Here is a 24,799-nt window from a genome sequence, read left to right as displayed (position 1 = left end):
CGAGCCAAGACATGGAAAACAATGATCAACGGAAGTGAAGTATGGATCCTTCCACCACACCGAGCAAGCTCATTAGGAAGCTGCGAAGCTAAATCTCATTTCATGGGTCACCAGTAACTGCCTGAGGAGCTGATGTAAGTGTAATTGATTCAGTGCAAACCAACGTGACCTTTGACCTTAGGCATTTGCTGTAAAGTACATTTACTGTAGTTACACTGTGCTCCTGCTGGGTTCTCCACCAGCGTTTACTGTAGCTTGGAGACCACTTGAACCAAAGAGTGATGGTGACTGGAAGTTGACCATCACGGTGCTCAGACTGTATTAAAAAGGCCTTTTGATTAAACTTTCATTACAACAGTTCATATCAGAACAGATGCTTCATTATTTTCAGGTGAAAGAAGACCCAGATGGGAAGTGGTCCCCCTCCTTCCTCCTTAACGCGTACTTCACATTTTACTTGGCCAAATTGTAGAGTGGCAGTTCATTTTCACTTTAAACATCCTGCCGCTGATGGATTTTTCAATAAGCCATTATTAAACGCGACGCAGTTGTACAGTATGTTGATATGTGCTCTCAGAGCTGTCAACATTCTGCGAAGCGTGAACATTAATTCCGCACTAAATCCTTCTTTCAAAAAGCAAAGCCTGCAGCTGAAGTTGCGAACAAATGCACGGGAGCCACTCGAAGCATAATTACGGTAACGCAAATTCACCGACGCGTTAACACACACGACAGACGAGACGTACGCACCCCAGTGTACGGCGCGACGGAAATAGTGCCTGTGAAATCAGGACTCGGCGCACTGCTCCCATCGATTGTGCTGTCGACTTCTGACAGAAATGCAGACGACGACTCACCTGAGAGTTCCTGCAAACACAAAAGAGAGGGGCTGCTCCACGTACTGTACGCTAAAATAAGAACAGCTGATATTAACAACGCTGGCAAACACATTGAAGGGGGGAAATAAATAGACAATCAGTACAAAATATCTGGATGAAGTATCACCAACACTGGACCCGTGGAAAATGATTGCATTATATCTGGCTCCTCTGTTGGTATTGTTGCGAGGTGCATAACAAAAGTTTATTGCAACGACGGCCAGGTTTTATTTATGGATGTATCTCTGCACTCAATGTGTCATTCGCCATCTGCAGGGACAGGAAATAGTGTTCACACGTCAATCACAACTGCTGCAGCCTTGAAAAGCAAGGTGAGGCAGCCTCCAGGGACACTCGGTTTAGGGACTGATGTGTGAGTTTGACATTTTATTGCATTATACTGTGTCAGAGCAGCTGAGATTCAGAAAAGAGAGGAAATTAGAGCATTGCTAATAATGTGTCTTTTTTCATGGGATGCATTCGTCTATGCAAGTTATTACTCCACAAATTCTCCATTACGTACACTTGGTTTTACGTTATACTCGTAGCTCTCACTCAAATTGGAAACTAGCAAAGTAGATAAAGCAGCAGCAGCAACAACAACAACAACAACAACAACAACAACAACAGAATGTCAGAAATGAAAAAGAGCCTGGGAGAAATTACATTAGCAAAGCATAAAAGGGAGCTTCTTGCTGCTGGTGCAGTCTTGTTGTTCTGTGGTCAGTTCATTCCCTGATGTCTGAGTGTTGCCATATTAAGAGTCTGTCAGAACAAGTCAGCTTCCACCAGATCTACTCCCAAGTACATCACTTAGGGACCTATATAAATAACCCACTGTCTCTTCTGCATTGTATTCTGCCAATAAATGCTGCTCAAAGGCTCAGGCTGCTGTAATACACGGAAACACATGACCTCTAACTGTGACCAAACATGTCTCATTCCATCACTGAACGACAACAGTTTGAAGTTCCAACTAATAACTAGCGGTTATCCAATATCCAAAGTGATTTATAGCTCGTGTGATGGACGTGCAATGATGAACTCCTGAGAAAGACTCCAGCTTCCCCCCGAGACCTGCAGAGATGAGTGACTGAATAATAGCCCCTCTAACTAGAGCTGCACCTAATGGCAATTCATCTATGAATTATATGTCGATTCATCTATAGATTGGATTAAGGTTGAAAAAATATAATGAGGAATTTACTAAAGCCTTGTGTACAATATATCATGATTATAGATTTAATTATAGATTTAACTTCAAAGGTTTTGCACATGCAAAATCCACTTTTTGGGCATTCTGGTACATTTACTGTATATGACTCTGGGGTTGATGCTAACATACTCTGGTTGTGTTAGATGTGCTCGCTACTTATTTACAGTAACAGAGTGGCGCTGCAGCATAGAGTGCATCACAGCCTGTTAACTGGCCATTAACGGGCTATTAGCGCGCCGTTAGCCTTAAAGCCGTTAGCTTTAGCCAAACAACAGCAAGCTACTGTAGATGCTGTGACCTGTGACCCCTATGACATCATCACAACTTAAAACCTAAAACACACACGGGCAGTGTAGACGATCTACAAGGCTTTCTGGCCTAAAAACTTACTGACTCCTTATTGAGACATTGAAGTCCAATATTCTTTAGCATGAAAAGCAGGAATAGCAGTCTGCTTTAAGTTCAACGAAAACGAAGAAAAGTAGTTTGCAGGAAAGCAAAGATAAATACTTGGTTGTTTGCTCTCATTCATGTTTTATTCTCCTCCTCACACTGTGAAGGACTCACATTTAGCAAACATCACGTAAAGGCGATAACATCCAAACAGAAAGTTGGACGTAAGTCAGGAAAGAAAGTAAGGAAAGAAATTAAAGCGGCTCATTTGTCCACTGTCAGCGACCTTTCATCCATCTTTAGATTTTCTTTGAGTTTAGATTAATCAAGCGGCACCATTGTTAATTTAATAACTGGTTAGGCTCAGGTTGATTGGGCCGCTTCTGTGCTCAGGTGAAGTCTTACGGCGCGTTTCCAGGCGTTTGCTGTCACAGTGCAGCGCGAGTGGAAGCGAGGTGGTGTTTGTTCAGTGGCCATTTAAAATTAAACACCCGGGGGCTGGTGGAAGTTTGGATCCAGCTGCGCCTTGGACCCCACTGCTCTGACAGATTTTGAATTGTTGCATGTACAGTAAATTATTCATGCCTCGGGAAGATTAATACTGTGAGGAGCCTTTGTGGAACATCCATGTAATGTTTTTCAGACTGAGTCCCTGTGACCTTGATTTAAAATAAAAACCATCTTTAGATAACAGCACTTTGCAGGGAGTGATTGTGTCGACCCACCTCCCGCTACATTTGCACAGCTTTGCCACGTTTTGATTGACTTCCTCTCACATGTGACGATGTCCTACAGGAAGGTCAGACATTGTTAACCTCTTTACAAAAAGAGATAATTTGAGCTTTTAGTCACTGATGTAATCGATTTATTTTAAGTCTGTGCGAGTGGAAAATAGAGCGAGCGATGCCGAGATGAGATTCACAGATCTTTGGATACTACAAAAACAAAACAACTGGAGGTCAGCAGAACCAATTTAGCAGGAAAGCTCCTTCTCGACTGTCGTGCATCTTCTTAGGCGCGCAGTGCTAATAACGCTACGAACGGACTGGTGAGCTGCGCCGCGTTGTGTTTAGCTGCACTTAAATGTAGAATAGGATCAGAGACGTGACGGCGCCTGTGTATTCTCCGCTGCCGCTGTGGGAACTGGCCTGGAAAAGTGTCTGTTTGCCTGCTTATTATGTTTACAGTGCCTGAGGCAGCGGCGCTCGGCTGTGGATGAGTTCACTTTAGGCTCACATGCATACATCAAGCACATATTTGGATGATCACTCATGCTGCGTTCAAAACTGAACATATGTACAGAATAATCACTATCTGTTCATGGAGGAGTATCAATATGTACAGTACTTGGTTGTGGTTAAGGTAAAAGTTGCACACAGGTCCCTAAATGCTTCTGATACAGCGATAATCTACTCTCCCGTGTCCTTGAATGCCTCGCACCAAATAAATCCATAAACCAATAAATGAAGGAATATACAACTTTTCCAAGCTGCTATTCATATATGAGAGACTTGCAGGACTTTTATGAGCAGAAGGATGAACCGTGTGGTGGTTGAGGGGAGGGGGAGGTGTGCAGGGTCACCTTCTGGCAACAAGGCACCCATCGAACTATGACACAGGACTGCGGACGCCTGTAATTGCGGTTGGGATGTCTGTGCCTGTGCGTCCTGCTGGCAGGCTCGTCTGGACACTCCATAAAAGCCTCCTGCTCCACCACCTGAGCCCCAGCACGCCGCGGTATTAGCGTCTAGCGCTGGTCTTGGTTGGGTATCATGTGACTGTAATGTCCAGGAAGACATTCAGAAGAGTTTAGGAGAAAATACAGACGCAGGATACGGACCTCACTCAGACAGGGAGCAGCTGCCTTTCGTGGCCAAGGCATTTATCTCTTTGACAATGTGGATGCTTATTGTACTGTACATCACTCTCGTCAAATAGATTTGTGCATTATAACGCTGTTAACCACACAAACAGGCACGAGAAGCACATGCTGCATCATCACATCTTGTTCTCGCATATGGGATAATGCATTTCTCAATCCATTAATCTGTAAATGTCACGTTAAAGTGGCTGGTGGTCAGATTACGCTTCTGCCGTTTCATTCCTTTAAGTGTTTGTAGAGGTTAGAGAGTGCTCCTCCAGCGCTGCAGTCTCACTTCTGCCTCATTTTGTTAATTAAGGCTGCACGTTCATCCTCTACCTCTAACCAGGACGAGGACGCTAATATAATCCGATTCATCCTAAAAGCCCATTCGCTCGCACCCGTTCCCTTACGTATTCTGTAGCTAGTGTACACAGTAGAGCTGCTTCCTCCATTAATATGAAAATGACTTTACAGAAGAAAAACCACGGATCTCAAAGACTGATTGAAAAAGGAAAATAAGCTTAACAATGTGAATACCAATGGTATGGACTTGATTCTGGGCTTAGCCGTGATTCTTTTCGCATGACATGATAATGTCCATTTACAGTCAGAACAAAGCTTTGGCAGCCAATAAAACATTAATATTAACCAATAAAAGATTATTCTGCCTGCACCGAGCCGCGTTTGGAATCCAAAGAAAGAAAATGTCATTTGAATAAATTCTCCGGCCATTTACATACTTACATACTGTAGCATGTACAGCCATGTTTGCATAATGAAAAACACCATTATACGCTTTGTTTTCTCATGCTTGCATTGGATTTGCACATATTGGTTGCGTGTGAAATATTTGCTTTTCGAAACCTTCCACTGTGGGTAAATTCATGTCGTAACGGCATGAAATTTGTGCACAACGTGTATTTGCTTCGTTGGACTCCACAGCTCTGTGATCAGATGTGAAGGGCATTTGTCAGCTTAGCGTGAATGTTGACTCATTCACATTTTTACCGTATCATTACAACGTTACTCGGTTTATGAGATCACCCAACACAAACTTAAAGGCCTCAAAAGTAAACACTGAAATATGCCCAAAAAACAAAAAAACTGCTCAGTGTTGAACCAGAGGAGACCGTTTCAACTCGCTTCGGAACTCTTGAATATTTCATAGGCAACACAATTTTCTGCCAAAAAGAAGCGCTAATGAGGAACAACTAAAATCAAAGCCTTTCAGCAGACGACAGAGACGACACACAATGAAAAGCTTTCTGCATAAAACCCCAAAGTGACTTGAACAGCAGCTGTAACCAAAGAACAAAAACAAGTTTGTCCTCTGCAAGTCCTGTGTATTTAAATCCATCTCCATTGTTGTTTCTTATTTATTCTTTATAAGCATTTTTGTACTGTGCAAACTAAAGAATACCTAAAGAGAACCTAAACTGTTTTTTGTGATAATTCACCATCATTTTGCAATAAAGTTTCTAAACCTGTGCTGAGAGGAGGAGGATGTTTTGCTCTTTGCTTTCAAATGAGATCGAATGGAGTGTGATTTACACAAAGCTTCTGAATTGATTGTTGTTCCTGTAAATGGTAAAGGTTAATCTGACAAACACCGAATAGAATTATTCCACACAGCATGTGCGGCCTCAAGGTCTGAAATGTTAAAGGCCAATTTGGCGAAGATTGCGCCGCGACAGGAAGACAAAATAAATGTGCGGTGGCTGAGAGTAGGGGACACGGCGGAAGACGGAGAGGGGCTACGCCACGCGTCTGTCCTCCGCAGTGTAAATGTCAGCTATCAGGGATGGGGCTCTTGTTATGGAGGCCATTACTGATTCACTTTCACTTCTTGGCAGCTGTCCTCCGCAGAGGCATTTTAAAGTAAATGCCTGTGTGCTGCCCACCTCTAGACACACACCGCGTGGCTTATTTACTCCGATCTCCAATATTCTTTCCCAGACAGGTATTGTATAAATAATGAGACTGTGTTGTGTGAGATGAAGGTATTATGTGAATGTGTGAGCTTCAGGGAGAAATGAAAATATTGAATGCCAGATATTTGATTGAGTGATGGCCTGAGGGATTTTTTATTCTTTTCATTGTTATGTATAAGAAGAATAAACATACAGAGGCACATTGGCATAGTTACAGTAATTGTCTGAGCCACTTCCCTATATACTATAGTATATAGACTCTCTATATAGTTTTACAATTGCTGATATGAAGTTAAAGCTTGTAAATAGGTTTTCTATAAATAACAAACAAGCATAAATGGAGCACGCTTGAATCAGCTGTCTAACAAAATGGAGCTTCTTCACATTTTTGTTTTTAAAGAAAAAAACCATGTAATAAAACTGGAACAATTAGTGCATCGGCACCTTTCAATCACCTTGTGTTAAGGCTTAACGAGGTTCTTTTGAATAGTTCTTCTGTGGACATGATGAGTGTCTCTAATGTAGTTATTTAAAGGTGTCTGTGTCTAATAGGACGGACACTCTCCTGTATTAAAACACTGAAAACTGATGGAGACACATCTGAGAAATAAAATATGAGGTGTGTGTGTGTGTGTGTGTGTGTGTGTGTGTGTGTGTGTGTGTGTGTGTGTGTGTGTGTTGTAAAATAAAATGAAAAGCATGTACATGGGACAAAATAATAGCTACAGTTAAAATGGCCACGCTTTGCTTTCTAAATAACACAAATTGGTGGAGAAATCTATTAAAATGAGTAAGAGTGGCTTTGAACGTGCACCTGACAGGCAGCGCGACGTGGATAAACTATCTTGAAGACAAGTCAGCAGCAAAACAGGGTTTGATTTTTAAAGTAAAGCCAGTAATGAAAGGCATTAGAGGCGATGGCTGTGTTGATTTAACCTGCGTCTGAGAGCCACAGGATAAGTCAAAGCATCGCTAAGTGTCCTAGAGGTTTGAATAGAAATGGAAAAGGTTTTCCTTTCTGTACATTAGTGGAAAGATTTGCTATTCTGCTTGATCGTCTGTTTTTGTGTGTTTATTTGTCCTTACGTGTTAGAATTACACTTTTTGTTCCTCCTGCAAGATTTTAGGACTTGGAGCGGCCCCCTATTTTCTATATTTTATTCTACATGTATTTCTCCTCCTCCTTTATGCTCATTCATGCTCAATGTTGAAATCTAATATTTCAAGATATTATGCTCAAAACACTGATTGAACGTGAGCCCCTTTCAGTCCAGGTTCAGACATGCCTCTTTATTGGCTTTGATTTCAGTCTCACTATTAACGTTCTCTGTGCAAATGAACACATTTATGTGCTAATACAGTACATGCAGAAAGTATTTTCCAGGTTAATGCAGTCACTGGTATAAATAGAGAATAGAAAGTTGATTCTTTTCATGATGAATCAAAGAAAAAGCAGCTTATAATTCAGGCGTATTCGTTACTCGAAATAGAAATGTCAGGACGGGACACTTTCCTATAATAAAGCTTCTTTTCCCTGGTTTCATATGAAGCTTGGGTCTTGAGGGAAATAATTAAGGTAAACAGTGGAACAGGGTGACTGAAGATTCTCAGCCATCCAGGTGAGGTTTTCTGGAAACTGGGTCCAATGTTGCTTGGAAAATAGAAATTGCAACCTTTGATGGAACAATTAGAGCAAACACTAATTAGTATGTGAATGGAAAATTCATTTGATACAGTAGCTTGTGACCACCTTTCATGCCATGCAGTTTTGTTTTTTGTGGGTGTTTTCGCCCTCCAACAGCAAAAGCTGCGCATCTGATACATAACCTAAGCATTTAAGAGTCATCTGAACCCCAGGCTAACTGCAAATCCTCTCATCACAACAGCCATCAAACATTTCAACTTTGGAGCAGAACTTTCGACATCCCATCTGCGCGCTCACTTTAAGAGCAGCAGAGAGTGTCTGCAAACTGCAACGTGATTCAGAAATTGCAGCAGATTACGCTATCCCACTACAGCCGCACTTGAGACTCCGAGTCGACGAGGCACTTGAAGTTTCACGCTGCAAGACAGAAAGGAAGAGACACAGACAGAGCAGATGGGGCGTCTGCGTCTGGCTCGCGCCGAAGGCTCTCGCGTCTTCATCGTCCCCCGGGACGCATCTTGTCCTTCTCTGCCTTTTATTACACAACAACTATGGGACTTTTTGACCTCGCCGATATGCAGCACACTGCTTCAAACACTTCCTTAGTCTTTAATCTTTGTTGGTACAGTACTGTGACAAGACCATGGGCCTCTGGTCCTCTATATACTACACTATACCCTTCAATAGCAATGAAGCGCAAGGAGGACAGAGAAGAAGTTGCTACAGATGTTTTCCTCCTTTTTTAGCACATTGGACAAACCCATAAGAACCTTCAAGCTAACGAACTGATGTGAACGCGTGCAGGGTGTTGGTGACACATGTGGACGCGTCCTCAAACGTCCTTCCAGAGCCGCTGCTCGCTGGTGAGGCCGCATCCCATCCCGCTGCATTTACACGTTGCCTCAGAATACAGTGAAGGTTCTGGAACATTCAGATAAGGATTCTAATTTTGCGAGCCAGTGCACTTTGTGTCGACCACTAATGGCTAATGGAGTAAATAATTATAAAGCTACCCTGTGATAAATCTGATTAGTTTCTCTCTCTGCCGCTCTCTCGCTGCTCTGAGGTGGAGTCTGAGGCGGCGTAGGTCTGTTTTGCTATATTTATATAGTCTCCAGCTTAATGCTAATCCATTTTATTTTAGAAAATTAATCAGACCATTGCCAAAAGGAGCGAAACGCAGGCCAGCATCTGCAATATAGACTACAATATATCATTTCCACAAAGCACAGAACCTGGAAAACACTTGATTGGAACATGTGATCAGAAATACGAGGGAAGGAGAGTGCAGCCCAGTTTTTGCAGCTAATTATGAGATGATTACATTGGGCAGTTGAATCATACATGTAATTATTGCTGTACTAATGCTAATCGACTTACAAAACAGAAAATACTAGATAAAACTTCTGCTCTGGACATGTTCACAGAGCTTCGCGAGCCTGGCCTCATCCTGAAACTTCCTTCTCACAGAGCTCTTGTCAGGAGTTCGGAGCATCACATCGCAATTTGTCATCACCATTTACAGCCACATCAACCATCATATAAACCTTTTCCTCTACGCTGGCAACCAGGGCCACGGGGGGCTGAGTTCAGCACTGAAATGATGAGGGAGTGCAGGTATTGAGCTGCTTCTGGGGGGGCGCAGAAAGAGATGTGAGTCATCAGCCTCGGCTCAGTGGCCAGGCTGCCCACAGTCAGACCGGAATCACTTTCCTTCCATCAGCAGGATGTGGAGAACCCTGAGAGGTCTGCAAAGTGAAGTGTGAGGGAGGGGGTGCGCTGCTGTTTAACAGGGCACGGCATGGGGGGAAACTTCCCCTTCTCTCTGGAGGTTTTTACGAGAGCGATTTCTCTGGGTTTGAATCAAAACCAGGTCGGCTTAATGTTGCTCTATCTAAAATGTCGCTGTTGTCAGTAATGGATCAGCAATTTCACAGCCCACTATTATACAATTACAATAATGCACCTTTGCTCTATAGCACAGTCCTCAGATGTTTGAAGTCATTATGCTCTGTCCCTTTAATCTCCTTTGGACTTCAACCTATTTTAGTATGTATTATCAGTGATTAAAGTTACAAACCAAAGAAAACCCCTATTATTATTTCTTGGTTCTGCTCCCGGTTTTCAAGTACACACACTGTAGCTCACTCAGCCCCACTGAGAGCTCACATGAGCTTTTAGACTCTGCTGAGCTGCTGTTCACTGATCACTTCTCTCACTTAACTCAACATCTTCTGACGTGATTCAAGACAATGGTGTGTGGGTGTGTTTGGATGAGTCAAGAAACCCTCACTATCTATTTTGGGACGCAAGTTAGTGGCTTCAAACGGACGAATGCAGGTTTAATTAGAAACAGCTTCATTGTTGTTTTGGGATTAGTTTATTTTTACATTGTAAAGCTTTGTATCTCACTACACGGGCTGTATATCACATTTCCTGAGTGTGATTTTGCAACATCTGGAATCACTCAGCTGAGGTATGCTTTATTCCGAGACCCAAAATAGTAAAGTACACATGTACAGTACACATTTAGAAAGACCAATAAAGTTTTTCCTGGTTTTGCCATAGAGATGTGTAGTTTTATTATTGTATTCATTTCATGTTTATTCTAAAAGCTCATCATTTCCATACCAGACGTCCGAGTCACACATCTGCCTCGGCCCATCGATGTTTGGAGCTGTACAGGGGCGACCCCACTTAGCAACCACTTTCTTCATCAAAGCACCGAACTGCACGGATCGACTCTACTCACACGAGTTAAGAGGCCTCTGTGTTTCAAAGAGGGGACTGCGTTGTAGCTGAGGCAATTACAAACAAGCTTTCTTCCCCTGAAGATCTGCCAACAAGTATCACCTCAGTCAGCAGTTTTCTTCAGGGCTACTGTTCAAGCAATGCAACACTTTAAAGTCTGATTTACCTTATCATGCTAATGACTGGGTCTGTCTACCCGCCCGGGGGGAAAGGATAAAAACACTTGCCAAACCTTTATCCTGTATAATGAAGGATCTATTGAAAGTATGGGATATGTCTTGAAGTGGAAACAATGGATTTCTCAGAGGGAAGGCAGGAGACGACAGGTTTGTGGAGGAACACTGCAGCCCAGAATGATTATCCTCCAGCGGCGGCGAGGGATGCGAGCTCTGTGTGGTGCGTCGCCATTGTTGCTCTCGTTTTACTGGCAAAACAAGAATTGTGTTCAAATGAACAAAACAGATTAAGATTCTCTATATTTAGCCGCTTATCCAGAGTCAGATTACGGCCCGCATGGGAGTCTCCCAGTGGGGATTTAAAGTCCTGAGACATGCGTCGCAGGAAGCTTACCCGCAGCCCGTCGCCACAGGTGAGAGGCACGACAGGTCAGCCTCAAACCTAAAGATGCTTTTGATTGGCACGCTCAGGTAAAGGACCATGTAATGAGGAACAGCATCTCAGAGCAGTGGAACATCACAGAGTTGAGGCTCTACAGTCAAGATGAGCAGTTCCTCTCTGGGTTATGGGACAAAATAACTAAATAAATCACAATCAGTGCTTTCCATAATAGATTATTTTAGGGGTCTACGGATTACATTAGGTTTATTAGGTGAATTATAAAGAATAATGAGTATAATTTATCCCAAAGTCTCGTGGTCCTTCTTTACACTCATGCAAATCAAACTTGTATTTTATCCACACGGATAAAGCGATGCAGACAGACTTCATCACCAAAACCCAGGGAGATTCTCATTGCAATCATTGATCACGTGCGCTACCTTAATTGCTGAGGATAATAAAGAATTGATTGAAGCAGTCAAGAGGGAAAACACATCACCGGCATGCCAGTGGTCTCTATGTGAGTGTGAAAGTACATGCACGCATGAGTAAAGCCCACGCAGTCATGAAGAGAGCTGAACGCAGACTATCACGCTCCACGATAGCTTTTAGAAATTAGTTTTCTTGTTTTAGTGAGAAACTTTAAAATCTAAAACAATAAATAACTTCTAATAGCTTTTATCAGCACATTTAGCAAAACAATATTGATACTGGACCCTATGTGTGAGCTCGCTCGCTTCTTAGGGTTACAGTTCATTATTATTCTTTCTTCAGACGAGCGCTGAAGTTCCAGCTTCTGTTTTGCTCATTCTGGCTCCAGTGTCAGCATTTTCCACCCTGCATGTCAATGACGCCTGCCTTACAGTTCATGCTGAGGCATCATATCACTGTTGGTCTTTCCTTAAATTTAAAGTGATGAGTATGGTTTCAGTCTGTGCGGTCTCGATCATCACGTTATCATCATCTCTCTCTGCATACTGTATGTGCTCATAATATCATTCTCACCAAACGCATTCTAAAAATGATTTAAAAGTCTATTTTATGCTCTAGTTATTGCCGCTATCACTTTGGACTATACTCCTAAAAAAAAATACTGAGTGTGTTGGTATAAATAGGCCCCAAGGCACAACACAGAAAAACCCTCTCCTTTGTAAGCAAACCTTCACAAAAACAATAAAAACGTAATTAAATCTATAACTGGCACTGCGTGGTTTGTCGCTTCAACCAAACGTCCACGTGCACGTTTCTGGAGCACAGACATTATTAAAGCATTTAAAAAATAAATTACCAGATGATGAATCTCAATGAGCCGAGGGGACGAGCGGGGCCACGTGCCGTTGTTTGTGTGGGCCCGGCACAGGACGGCATCCTGAGGTGCTCCCACTGAACAATTAGCGCCCGAATGCGCCGTATTAAGGCCTTATGAATATTTGATGGCGTGCAGGAGGGAGGCTGCATAGTGGGGATCTCGGAGGGTTGCCGTGGAGATGAGCTGGTCACTAGAAAATATAGAGGTAGAGGAAGAATGAATGAACCTGTGCTCTCATCACAAAGAATTACTGCTACAAATACACAACATTGAACATACAGTCAAAGAGTCGAGACTTACTTCTGACTGTGGCTTGTTCGACCACTGGTCTAATGTCTATTGTCAGCCATTGAACCCCATACACCTGGACTTGAGCTGGATGTGCTCTAAAACCTGGCAACCAAAGTAGAAAACCAACATCAATTCACATTTTGTACCAACAGTGGTTTCAAAAGCCGTTGCACAAGCTGATACCCCCCCAGGTTCACCGATGCTGAGGTCCCACACACACAGAACATACGAGACCCACACACATGCGCACACCGCCGCTGGCGCTGCATGACTCATTTCTCAACTTCTGCCCACTTTCAGCTTCCTGCTGTGTGACTCTGGGCCAGTGTCTCAGTATGTGTCAGTGTGTGAAGTAACAAAGGCAGAGGAATTCAGCTTCCTGTCAGCCTTTATCACAAAAGCTCAAAACCGTGTTTGTTTGACAGAAGCCTCCGCGTCTCTCCCTCGGCTGCTTATTAGCTTCAACTAATGTACACAGTACCTGGCGCGGGTGATATACTCTGATATAATGTAAGCAAAAGTTGAAAACACAATTGAATCAAGCTGTAGAGGCTGTTCAGTGGGAGCTGACAAACCCTTAATTCTGATGGCAGTGAAATGAGTTCTACAGTATAAGAGTCACAGAATCTCACACCAGCTTCAATTCGTTTAGAGGAGTCACGTCTGCAGTAATGCACTGTATCCATTCAACACAGATACTGTACTGTATGTGTCCAATTTGTGTTCATCTGGCCAAAAATCTGAATTCTAATCAAATAAGCAAACACGTAAAATTAAAGGTTTACAAGCAAAGAACATGTACTTTAGTGAGCATTCATCTTTAAATTTAAATAAACTGTAAAAACGTACAGGTAGGAAATGCATTAAGGTGGCCCTGAAAGCTCATAGACATGAAAACGAGCCCAGCTTTGAAGAAAAGGGCTGTATAAAAGGAACGGTCAGCAGAACACAACAGAAACATGCAGCATAACCCAAGAACCTAGTACAGTAGCTAGAAAACTCTTGGAACACGTACACTCAGCCTGTAACTAATCTCTAGTCCCTTCGTCGCCTTAGAGACACCGACGTCACAAGGCACAGGATCACTTCTATAATGACGCTCACACAGTTCCATTGTCCACAGTTTGTCTCCCTGATGGATGATTGACTGCGAGATAAATCAATTTGCCATCGCACCGAACCTTCAACTTTCAGTATCTCTTCAACTCCCTCCATTAGACTCTCACCCCTGCCACTCTTGATTTATGGAGGTCCACGCTTTATGGGGCGAGGGAGGTTAGAAACAACCGATCTGTGTAGCTTTGATACCCTCATCTTGATACAGTGTCTTTACCTGGGCTTAACCTGTTCTTATGCTGGTGGGAGGGTCTGGCGATCTAACAATCCAGCGCAGCATCCCCTTCAATTTGCCGACAGCGGAGGTTGGAGCAGAGGGAAGGGAGAATTATGAAAATATTTTCAGAGGCAGTGATGCAAAGCCACTTGAATTAGGGTGCTAATGTAGCGTTGTCCATAAGTGCGAAATGGCATTGAGGGAGCTAGCGCTGCCAGCGGTCTGCCGCCATTAAGGCTAATTTTCCACTCTTAATGGCACAGGCACCTTGTTTAATAAGCATGGATTACAGGTCATAAAGGGCAATGGAGCACGGAGAGTCACACGGGCTGAAGGGAGGGGTGAGGTAGGGACGGACCGATGGGGAGAAGAACAGACAAAGGAAAAGGGGACATACGCTGAACTTCCTGCTGACGATAATCTGTGCATTATCCAAATGACAAGCGTGGTACAGTACAGGCTCATATCGACGTGCTGCCTCTGTAGTGTGTATCAAAATGTAGGAAATCATACATTTGTTGTGCTCATCTTTGTATATTCTAAGCATGTAATTCATTCAAGTAAAACATAATAAGTAGATAGAACTTAATACAAGTCTCTGGGTATTATGCTAGAAAATGAGAAAAATGTGGTTGTGTTATCCTTAAATTGCATCCCACTGCTGTACTTGGGGAAAATAGACATTAAAGTGTAAATTACTTTGTGAAGTTTCTCACATTTCCCCACTGGCTAAGGATTATGCTGTGTTGAGGAATTCAGAGAGGATCACTGATGTCATGGATGGAAATCTGAGACACGTCTGCTCCTTCCTTCTCCTATGCGCTTCACATTCTCTTTCTCTCCAAGGAACTGATTGATTTTTAAAAGGGATGAGCCACCGTGTGCAGAGCGTTGTGAAAAACAGACGTAAATTGAGTTTAAGTTTGGATGAGACAAATATTTTGCTGCGTTTAGTTTGTGAGGGGATGTACAGAGCAGCGCCAACGTTAACTACTGCAGGTCCCAGCTTGAGTAACAAAGACGCCTCAGCCCAAATGAGCTCATGTTTCAAACTTTAGGTTCTGTGCCAGTTTCTTTACCCCCGAGGATATTAATTCCACACAAGGCACAGTAGGAAATACCCGGAGATGCTCGGACCCTGGGGGGATCTCATATGATAAACACACAAATGTCTGACAGATGCCCTGCGGAACTAAAGAAAATGTAGTGGTACCAATGAGACTCTGGATCTGATCAATGTGATTCCTGTTCCTAAAAAAAATGTCCTTTTACACATAGCAAGCGATAGACTTTGTAGTTAAGTGAAATGCACCTTTAATGCCTCAACAAATCCCTCTACAGGTTATTTTAAAGGTGCAGCAGGAGTTGGGCCACACGGTATTTGGGTTATGGCTGTGTCCAACATTTATAAAATTCAAAATAATCAATTTCAATCACGCACCTGGCAGCCTCTCCGTCAAATACAGACACACGAGCACGCACAGCTGCACTCGATCTATTATATCTCATCGGCTTTTAGAGGATTATGAACTAAATGCACCAGATTCATCACACTAATAGATGAATACACAAAAAGTCTGGAGCAGTATATCATAGAAAAAGCCTTTACCAGCTGATTAAAGTCTGTCATTCAACAACGGCTGTTATGATATAATGACTAAATGTTTTCATTGTACAGGCCAGAAGCAGTCATTTTGTATTTCATCCCCCTTAAGACAATCTACACTTATAGTGTGTACACAAAACAAAAACAAAACACTGAGAATGAGCACATAACATATGCAGGACTGCGATATTAGCATCAGATTGTAGATGAAATAATAATATAGATCCACATACAAGTAGATGAAAAGGTGGGTGTTTGTGACACAATCTTGTTTATCTCAAATTCCCAGCCTGGTTACGATATCTTTTCTTGGAGGCAGTAGGCGTTCACACCTCTCTGTTCCCTCCATATGAAAACTCCATGGCAACCTTTTCCCTCGAAAATAATAGACAAATAAAAATCATGTGCTTTATATAATAAAGCTTGTTTGCTTAAACACGGCTTTAAGAAATTATAATCACGTAATTGTGAAAGTTTGAAAGAAGCATTTGTGTTCTGTTTCTGAAATGAACTCATTATATCAAAAAGGAGGGCAAACATTAGGAAGGAGACTTTATTGCTTTAGTCCTTGGCTTTCGTTACGAGACAATTTAACTTTATTCATCTTCTAATGAGTTGTTGTAACCAGTTAATGATCGGAGGTCCAACCCAGCTCACTACTGTAGCTGGACAGACCTAATGCAATCCATTGGAAAAGCAAAGAGACATCCTTAAGTGCACTCACCAAGTAAGGCTGACACCAGGGCAAGATGAATTATACCATTAGCTGTTAATGGGATTAATTTGGAATGATTAAGCAACAATTGTTTTTATATAGTGATTCTATTGAGCTGTAATCCTTTGTAAAGCAAACACACATCCGCTGCTCGTTAATTTACATGCTAGCATCTTTTCTAGCATCTAGTTTTGTTGGACTCTGATCTCTAGGGGTAATTATTTTTTAAAATAATTGGTCAGAGACATTTTTGGGAATTTAAGCCTGTCGTCTTGGGTTTAATTCGCACTCAAGGAAGGTTCCCACATCTGGCCTGAAGCCACTAACGGACAAAAAGCTACTCAAACAGCCTTCATTACATTGTTCCTTTCATGTTAATTAATCAAGCAATTATCATCAATGATGATCATTCATTTGCTTTCCTTGATTTAGGATTAGTTGTGTTTAATCACTGAGGACACACACACACACACACACACAAACACAAACACACACACACACACACACACACACACACACACACACACACACACACACACACACACACACACACAAAGGGCAGCTACCGTCACTTACGTGTTTAATTAAGGCCACTGTGTTAAGGCGAAACATTGCAGCCCAGTTCATTCAAGATTCCTGCAATTCAACATTTATGAGAGATGAGAAATAAATCAAGAAGACTGTCTGTTATTGCATTATGCTGACGGCTTCAAAGAAAAAAAACTACTCAATCAAAGGACCCCTGCAGTGGCTCACGTATTTGTGATAGATAACGGCGAACGCTCACAATCTGTTCTCTTACCTCCACTCATGAAAAAGAGGAGAAATCAAATGAGTTAATCCCGACTAAAAACTTTTCACCCACTTTTAGCATGTTCAGCACAAAGTTCTGATCAATGCTGTTAGCTACTGTAGCCCTTAAGCCTTGGCACCACTTCACATGAAAGCAGTGATGATTTGCTGTGAATCAGCATTTAACACCTACACAATCCTGGGACAGAAGTGAACCTTTAACCTTTAGATCCCACCAATCTGTAGTCCTCTGCTGCTGCACAAAGGGCAGAAAGGTCACATGCAGCAGCTAAAGTACTTGGATTTTTCAACCATTTCTTGACAAATCATGATTCGATTTAACTAGGTGCATCAGCAACTACAACTACAGTAGTAGTAGTAGTTAGTTAAGTTAAGAGCTTGGAAACCAGATTGAGATGACATCAGAAAATGTGTCTGTTGTGAAAAGTGCTTTATGTCAGAAAATGGACAAAAGCAGGGACTCCGGTGAAGTCAGACCTGGAACAGCAAGTTGACAGCATCGATGCTTGTCACAGCGGGTACAATGAAATCCCTGCAAATTAAAAGTAATTTATGAAAACAGCCATTTTCAATTAAATGTGCAGAAAAGACCAAAGTTATGCAAATATAACTGAAATGCTTTAGCAAAAATTGTCTTTTTGTGTGGCTTCATTTGCCAGATAGCATCTTTGAATTGGGACTTTATTTCTAACTCAGCATCACACAAAGTCACAAAATGACCTTAAATAGATTCAGGAAAAACTGAATTGTGTTGTGTTTACTGTATGTAAGCACAACACAAGTGAGGCAGTGTTTGGAGGAGAGTAGTTATGACGTGGAGCCAACACGTTGTGTGCTAAGAAATGCAAGAACCTGCTAACTGCCATGCATAATATTAAGAGAAGGCAGGAAACACTGGAATAAGACATGAAAGGAAAAGTCTGTGTGTGTGTGTGTGTGTGTGTGTGTGTGTGTGTGTGTGTGTGTGTGTGTGTGTGTGTGTGTGTGTGTGGCATGCATCAAGTGCTTTCTCTAAAGGAGGGCACGTTATAATCAGCTGGGAGCCTGGGGATTCAGTGAGTGAATAACATGCACAGGCAAAGCTGGTGAGTCCAGATTTGCCTGGATCAGACAATGATGGAGGAAAAACAGCGTATTCCACTGAGTGTTAGACATACGGAACAATGTGCGAGTTACAAACCTGCAGAACCTGTGTTCCTCTCTCACTTCCTCCGTAATAGGGAATGAAGTTCTTCCTGGAGTTTGGTGACGAGGACTGTAGGCATGTTTGTTCGTCTTCCTGCGAGAGAGAGAAAGAGAGTGTGAGCGCATGCAACGGTTGAGACAAAGTCTTAATGCCCTGGTCTTGGAAAGAAGTGTGCAGGAATCGCTGGGCTGTCAACCTGCCAGAACCTCAGGGAGGAGGCAGCGCTCAGGAGGCTTCACTCACAAGCTGCAGAGGGAGAAGCTTTGATTATATTCCTCCATTATGAGCAGCAGTCCAGCAGCTGCTGGTGGAACTGGGGCATTAAGCAGAGCGGCGTCGGTGAATGTGGACCCTCTGTGCACTAAACAGCGCTGGCGTGCATTCATAACAGTGTTACTGTTGGGCACCGCTGCTCATTTGCGTTGATACACAAGTTCCAGTATCCAGGTGTGATGGACACTGATGGGCCTCCGCAGAGGTTTTCATACATTTGATTCTGCTGGATCCTACCTTTACTACAAGACAGACAGAAGGGAACAAGCTTGAGCCTAAAGAAACACATTACATCAAATAAGGGTTTAAGTGTTTAGTTTGGTCAACGTTGATTTTCTTACAATTCCAATTATTGTTTGCTGCTGCTTGCATCTCTTTTCGATTAGATTGACAAGCACAACAAACATGGCAACCCGGGCTGCAATAACCACTTCCACTGACACACATACCGCTGCTATATTCCATCTCTACACTTCAGCCAAATTACCTCGGGACCTTCATCCGATGCCTCATACATCACCTAGATAACAAAATACTTGTGTGGCTGCCTATGCTGTTGCCTGACAATGTCAATAACTAATGGACTGTCTTCCTGTATCAATTGTAAATAATGCAGCCTCTTTACTCGAATATTAACTATCTGATCGTTGTATGTGATAGGATCAACCACACGCCACATTAAGTGACCATTTAGGCTTTTTGTTCTCTCCTTTATGTAGCTTGGAGATAGAAAACAGCAGATGTGGGGGGTGACAAGGAAAGCAGAGGATGTCTGCTGTGACCTTGAAAGTAACTGTGTTGATGTAGGCATGGCTCCTAGAACCTTCCACCAGGTTCTCCTGCCTCCAAACAACAGTTTGGACAAAGAAAACCTCATTCACCTAACTTGAACAGGTCTTTATACATTTTTACTTCAGTCTAAATGTTAAAACTAATAAAGTACAACAAAAGTAGTAAAGATGTGATTATGAGAAGACAAGCACCAATTAATACAGACTTAAGGTAACACTGATTCATGATTCACACAGCGGACTGGGTTAGGAAGGATTGATCCACTACTGATTGTCTGGTGAGTCTCGCTGGTTGCTTTGGTCATATTACACTTTACCGACATTCTAACTCAGAACAAAGACTGGGGCTTCGCAATTCCCAGCTCATATTTTTAAATCAAAGCAATCAATAGATTCATATGAGAACGCGTGTAACCCGAGACACATACAGGCCCTGTAGCATCTCTAAGGGACTTCTGCTGAGAAGATCAAAATGAAAAAGAAAAAAAAAAAAGGGAGAATTTATCTCACTTTGCCAGGTCATTTCCTGAACATTCACCTTGGACACGGTACTACTGACCAGAGCTTTAAAATGATGCTGTCAGATCCCGAGGGGCCGACAGCAGCCTCCCCAAGGTCAACCAGCCAAGTATATTTCCTTTGTTTCACAAAGATGAAAAACCTCCCGAGGGCAGTTAATCCAAGACCCGGGTGATATCCTCCTGACCTTGTGCCATTAGCCAACACCCACGAGACCTGCGTTGTTAGCATGCGCCTCAGATGCTCCACAATAACAGACTACACAGATCCCATGACAACGCGCAAAGCAAACAGCATTTCTGCCTTAACTAATGAGGTGTGAAAAGCCATTGATCTCAGGCTGAGCAAAACATCAATATTGTGTGATAGCGACACGGGTCTTGATTTTTTAGAGCCACTCAAAGAGGGAATTTGTCATTTTGTCTGTTTATACAATGAGCCCTTTTTGGGGGAGGGGGGCAACCTGAAAGAATGCTAATAAAAAAGCCCAAGCTGCAGAGACGCGGGGAAGTTAGGACGAGGTCCGAATGCCCACGCCGAACAAAAGGTGGCTCTTTAAATTGCTGTCTCCACAGCTGCAGGTACAGTAGATGATCAACATACTGTACAATACGTGCTGCAGAACGCTGGCGGCTTTGACTTCATTTTGACAAAAAGCTAATTAGTGCAGCAGCCACTCATCATGCATTAGACACACGCACCTGCACAACACAATTAACATTAATAGCGGCATTAATAGCAGCAAAAGTAATATTCAAATTGTTAAGTTGCAGCAGGCGTGCTACAGTACATGAAAGTGCTAATCCCCAGAGGTTACTTCTTATCTCGCCGTTCGGCTGCTCTCTATTCGCTGCCCTTAATCTCTTCTCCTCCCTATCTTTCTATTACCTAAATAAAGAAGAGGCGACTGGAATTCCTCTATACAACCCTTTGATGGCGAACGCACTTTGACTTTGAATACAAATGCCACCTTTTATGAATGACTCTGCCAGGCATTATAATGAAGTATTTTTAACATTCCACGGTACCTGCGAAAGGTCTCATGAATTCATTCGCACAGAGCTGGATCATAGATTATAAGATGTCTTCATAAGAGTGGATGAGACAAAAAGCCTGACAGCTCGGCGTGCGTTGTCGTCTTTGAGTCCCGGGCTCATTGTTGTGGAAGGCTGCTCTGCCCTGTACCCCCCACCCCCCACCCCCCACCGCAGCCCTGAAACAATCTCAGCGAGGCAGGTTCCGTGTCACGGCCCGACGACCAGGGCAGATGGTCAGACAACACTGCCGTAGATGTGTTCTATCAAATGCAAGCTCACACATGCCGGCTGTTAGGGCGAAACCTGTATACGGAAGGTTTAAAGTTCAGGAAATGAGATCCTGTGTGTTTGCTGGGATTTGTGAGCAAACCTCCGCTGGCGTCTGCTGAGAAGCACAAGAACCCCGTCCGCTTATGACCGCGGCATCAAACAGCAATGACACCGCGACCCACTTTACATTTTCGGAACTTTTCCATTCACTGTTGTTTCTTTTAATTAGTTTTGGTGTTAAAATGTCAGGGTACAGTCCTCCTGGCACACGATTACCAGGAAAGATCCCACAAGCGGAGAAAGACACTCAATGGGCCGAACAGATAAGAACGTTTGTACAGTAATGGTGGGAAACAAGCTACTTTAAGTCTATAATCTGCTCAATATAAATAAATGATGTCTACAGTGACCACCAGCGTCCGGACATCAAGTGCATTTAGTTTGCCTCCATGTCTTATTGTAATAAGACACTTTAACAGACATCATTTTTATCTGTGGTGGAGTTTTCATTAGTGGCTTGTCAGGATGCCAGACTAATGACAACTGTGACAATTAATAACATCAAGAGACTGAGGCCATCCTGAACATGCTTTTTTTTATCTTAATAATTAATCTTGTGTCTTTCAGTCTCTGGCCCAAATGGACTGCATCGCCAAAATTTATGTTTTTAATTAAATTCCATTCATCGTGCAACAAGCCACCTATGACCTTAAAATCACTGCCACAGTTAAAATAGGCTGTTAACACTCCCTGATTTACACAGGGGACAAAACTTTATCTAAATTATCTAAAAAAAATGTAAAGTTGATAGAGAAGGGAATTTGAGGTGATCTCGGGTAGAGTGGCAGGGAATATTAGAGAAATTTAATTACACTAACAAATATGGGGATTGCAGCTGGCACATCTTTACCTTAGAGGAATAGGCTGATGTGTGGAATAAATTTACTTTATTCGTGTTCTCGCTGAGAGCAGGGAGATGGAAGCGGTGATGCTGTCGTGAGTGTCTGATAATCATTAAGTCACAGTCAGCAGCCGGTACCACACAGGCAGGGCAACATTTCCTGTGTTCTTAATGGGCTTTAGAGCTCCAGTCGTCTAATCCAGTCCAAATTTAAAAATTCTGCTTCTAACCGTGTCTTTGTTGGACGTAGAGAGGATCAAAATGCTGCTCCTGAACGTGTGGATCCTGCTGCGATTCACGGAGGAGGGACATTCATTGAGTCATTGAGTTGGGATGCTTCAATCACAAACGACTATTTGTGGACGTATTAGGGTTTTAAATGATGCAAGTCTGACCAGCCGACAGAAAAAGAATAAACAATATGCATGCTCTGATTTCCTCACATGGAAATCCCAACAGATTTTGCTGGAACATGCTAAAAGCCGCATGTAGTTCAGCAAAGCGCACACACAGGATCAGTGAGTCAGTGATTCCAGTAGCTGATTATCCCCAGCATTCCTGTTAGAAAACGCCTACCTGGCGCTCTGCCTGGCTTGGCTGTGCTACCTATTACGCTGATAGAATCTCCTCCAATTTGCTATTTGGTTACACCAAAAACACTGTGACTGGCCGCATGTGGGAAATGGGAAGGTTTTGGAGCTCCGAGGATAAGAAAGGGTGGGAACGAGCGAACAAGATAAGAGACAGAGACAGGACAAAGACTTCGGAGGGGAACACGAGAAAGCAGCTACACCCTGTGCTGTTTCGACTTCTTTCTGCTGCTGCTTATTACATCTCTGCTCTGCTCCACCGTTCTCAGCTTTTATTGGCTGGCTATTTACTCAGGCTGTTAAAACATGGGAAGCTGACTTTTATTTCAAAGAGCTTTACGGCAGAAAGACAAGTGGCTAGGAATCCTCCCCAGGAGTACGGACTAGTCGTCAGAGCATTAAACACAGAAGTCTTACCACTTGATCCAGGGATTCAAAGAAAATAAAGAAGCCTGTGCTGGTTATCCCTTTTGGCTTTGCTGTGGATGTACATCAGTGCAGGGCAGATAATAAAGTGAGCTTCTATTAGCTGCTGGGAGAAGTTATTTTACTGGGAAAAAGACGAGTACGACCGCTGAAGCATTTTAATTATCACCTCTGGATGTGTTCGGCAACATCACCTGTGTAGGTTTAAAAAAAAAAAAAAAAAAGAAACAGCAAAAAAGAAGAAACAGCATAAAGATCTGATACGTGAGTGGTAGCGAATAAGAAAACTGAAGTGGGAGGTGGGAGGAATGTGAATTACAGCACCAGTAGGATGAGGTACACACTGTGAAGAAGGGAATCAGAAGATACGATACAAACACAAAACGATTAGTCAGTCTTAAATATTCAACGCAACATGGTTTACTCCAAAACAGTAGCTTCATGTTGGTCTAGACTTTAGATGGAGGCCACTAAATCTAAACAAGTGCATTATGGGAGCAGGTATTACATTTGGAGGAGCAACAAAAACCATATCCCACCTATGTAAGCAAGCTTCTGAGATGCGTTTCATCAACAAAGCCGGAGCGCCCACAGTGAGCTCATTCAGACGCCCCTGGCTGTACAGAGGGGGCCTGTGTGACGCACAGGCAGCCATGCACAGTTGGGTCAGGTTCTCCCCCAGCGGAGGAGAGGCTTGGGCGGGGGCCATTAACCAGTAACGAGATCCACCGCGAGGCGCTGGACGGAGGAGACAAGAACAAGCCACTACAGTGCAATGAGACACCTCCGCCCAGGAGTGACACACGGGGAGACGGGAGCAAACATATCGGCAGCGTTGCGTTGCCACACACGCACACACACACCCAGAGATGACATTATAGAATTTCATAATGGGATATTTGATTTCTCCACCTATGAATACACGCCAGCCGCCTCGCCTTTTGTGTTTCAGCCGGTGTGCGTACAAAGGAGCTCTGTTCGGGGTTCTTGTTCCGATGTGATACAAGACAAGAGCTGCTGCATGGAAACGTACATGTATGAGCTCACATTTTTGCCCATTTAATCCAATCATCAACTGTGAATATAGCGTGTAATTGTGTCACAACAGGTAATTTGAATTGATTATTTTAAAATGTCCCTAATAGAGAGATTTAAGGTAGAGGGTGCAGTGTTTATTTAAATGGACTAATATAATACTCCAAATCCACCATCCTCATGCTCGATGCTGCATGAGTTAATAGTGAAAGGCATGTTGCCGTCTTAGGCCTGACGCACCACAGCATATACTGCAGTAAACGCTTCAGACCACGTGAGGCCAATGACTGAAGGATGTCAGGTTAAATGATGTCCCGCCGTTGATCTATTGAACCAATCCTGCCGCTGCCGCCGATGGACGTGATAATGGGCCACAACACACAAGGCGGGACGTAGAAATCGACAGTCAGTCGGCTCTGGTCTCCACGCAGCCTTTGTGGTCTACCTGCCTGGATCCCTGTAAGTGAC

General features: G+C 43.0%; 1 protein-coding gene across 4 annotated transcripts in view; it reads right to left on the bottom strand.

Annotated features, from left to right (window-relative positions):
* fam20ca (FAM20C golgi associated secretory pathway kinase a) overlaps window positions 1-24,799 on the bottom strand; it is a 106,469-nt gene that overhangs the window by 46,569 nt on the left and 35,101 nt on the right. For 3 of the 4 annotated variants that reach the window (XM_055511025.1, XM_055511026.1, XM_055511024.1), the window contains exons 3-6: window positions 18,484-18,582; window positions 17,781-17,835; window positions 12,846-12,938; window positions 12,525-12,735 (exon numbers count right to left, since the gene is read on the bottom strand). In XM_055511025.1, coding sequence (XP_055367000.1) covers window positions 12,525-12,735; window positions 12,846-12,938; window positions 17,781-17,835; window positions 18,484-18,582 — 458 coding nt within the window. The remainder of the gene's footprint in view (window positions 1-12,524; window positions 12,736-12,845; window positions 12,939-17,780; window positions 17,836-18,483; window positions 18,583-24,799) is intronic. The other variant, XM_055511027.1, reaches the window with a different exon arrangement.

This window comes from Betta splendens, chromosome 8 (genome assembly GCF_900634795.4).
Source record: "Betta splendens chromosome 8, fBetSpl5.4, whole genome shotgun sequence".
In the NCBI taxonomy this organism is placed as follows: Eukaryota; Metazoa; Chordata; class Actinopteri; order Anabantiformes; family Osphronemidae; genus Betta; species Betta splendens.
The sequence above is the reverse complement of the archived record's forward strand: the minus strand, read 5'-3'. Positions and strand labels throughout refer to the sequence as shown.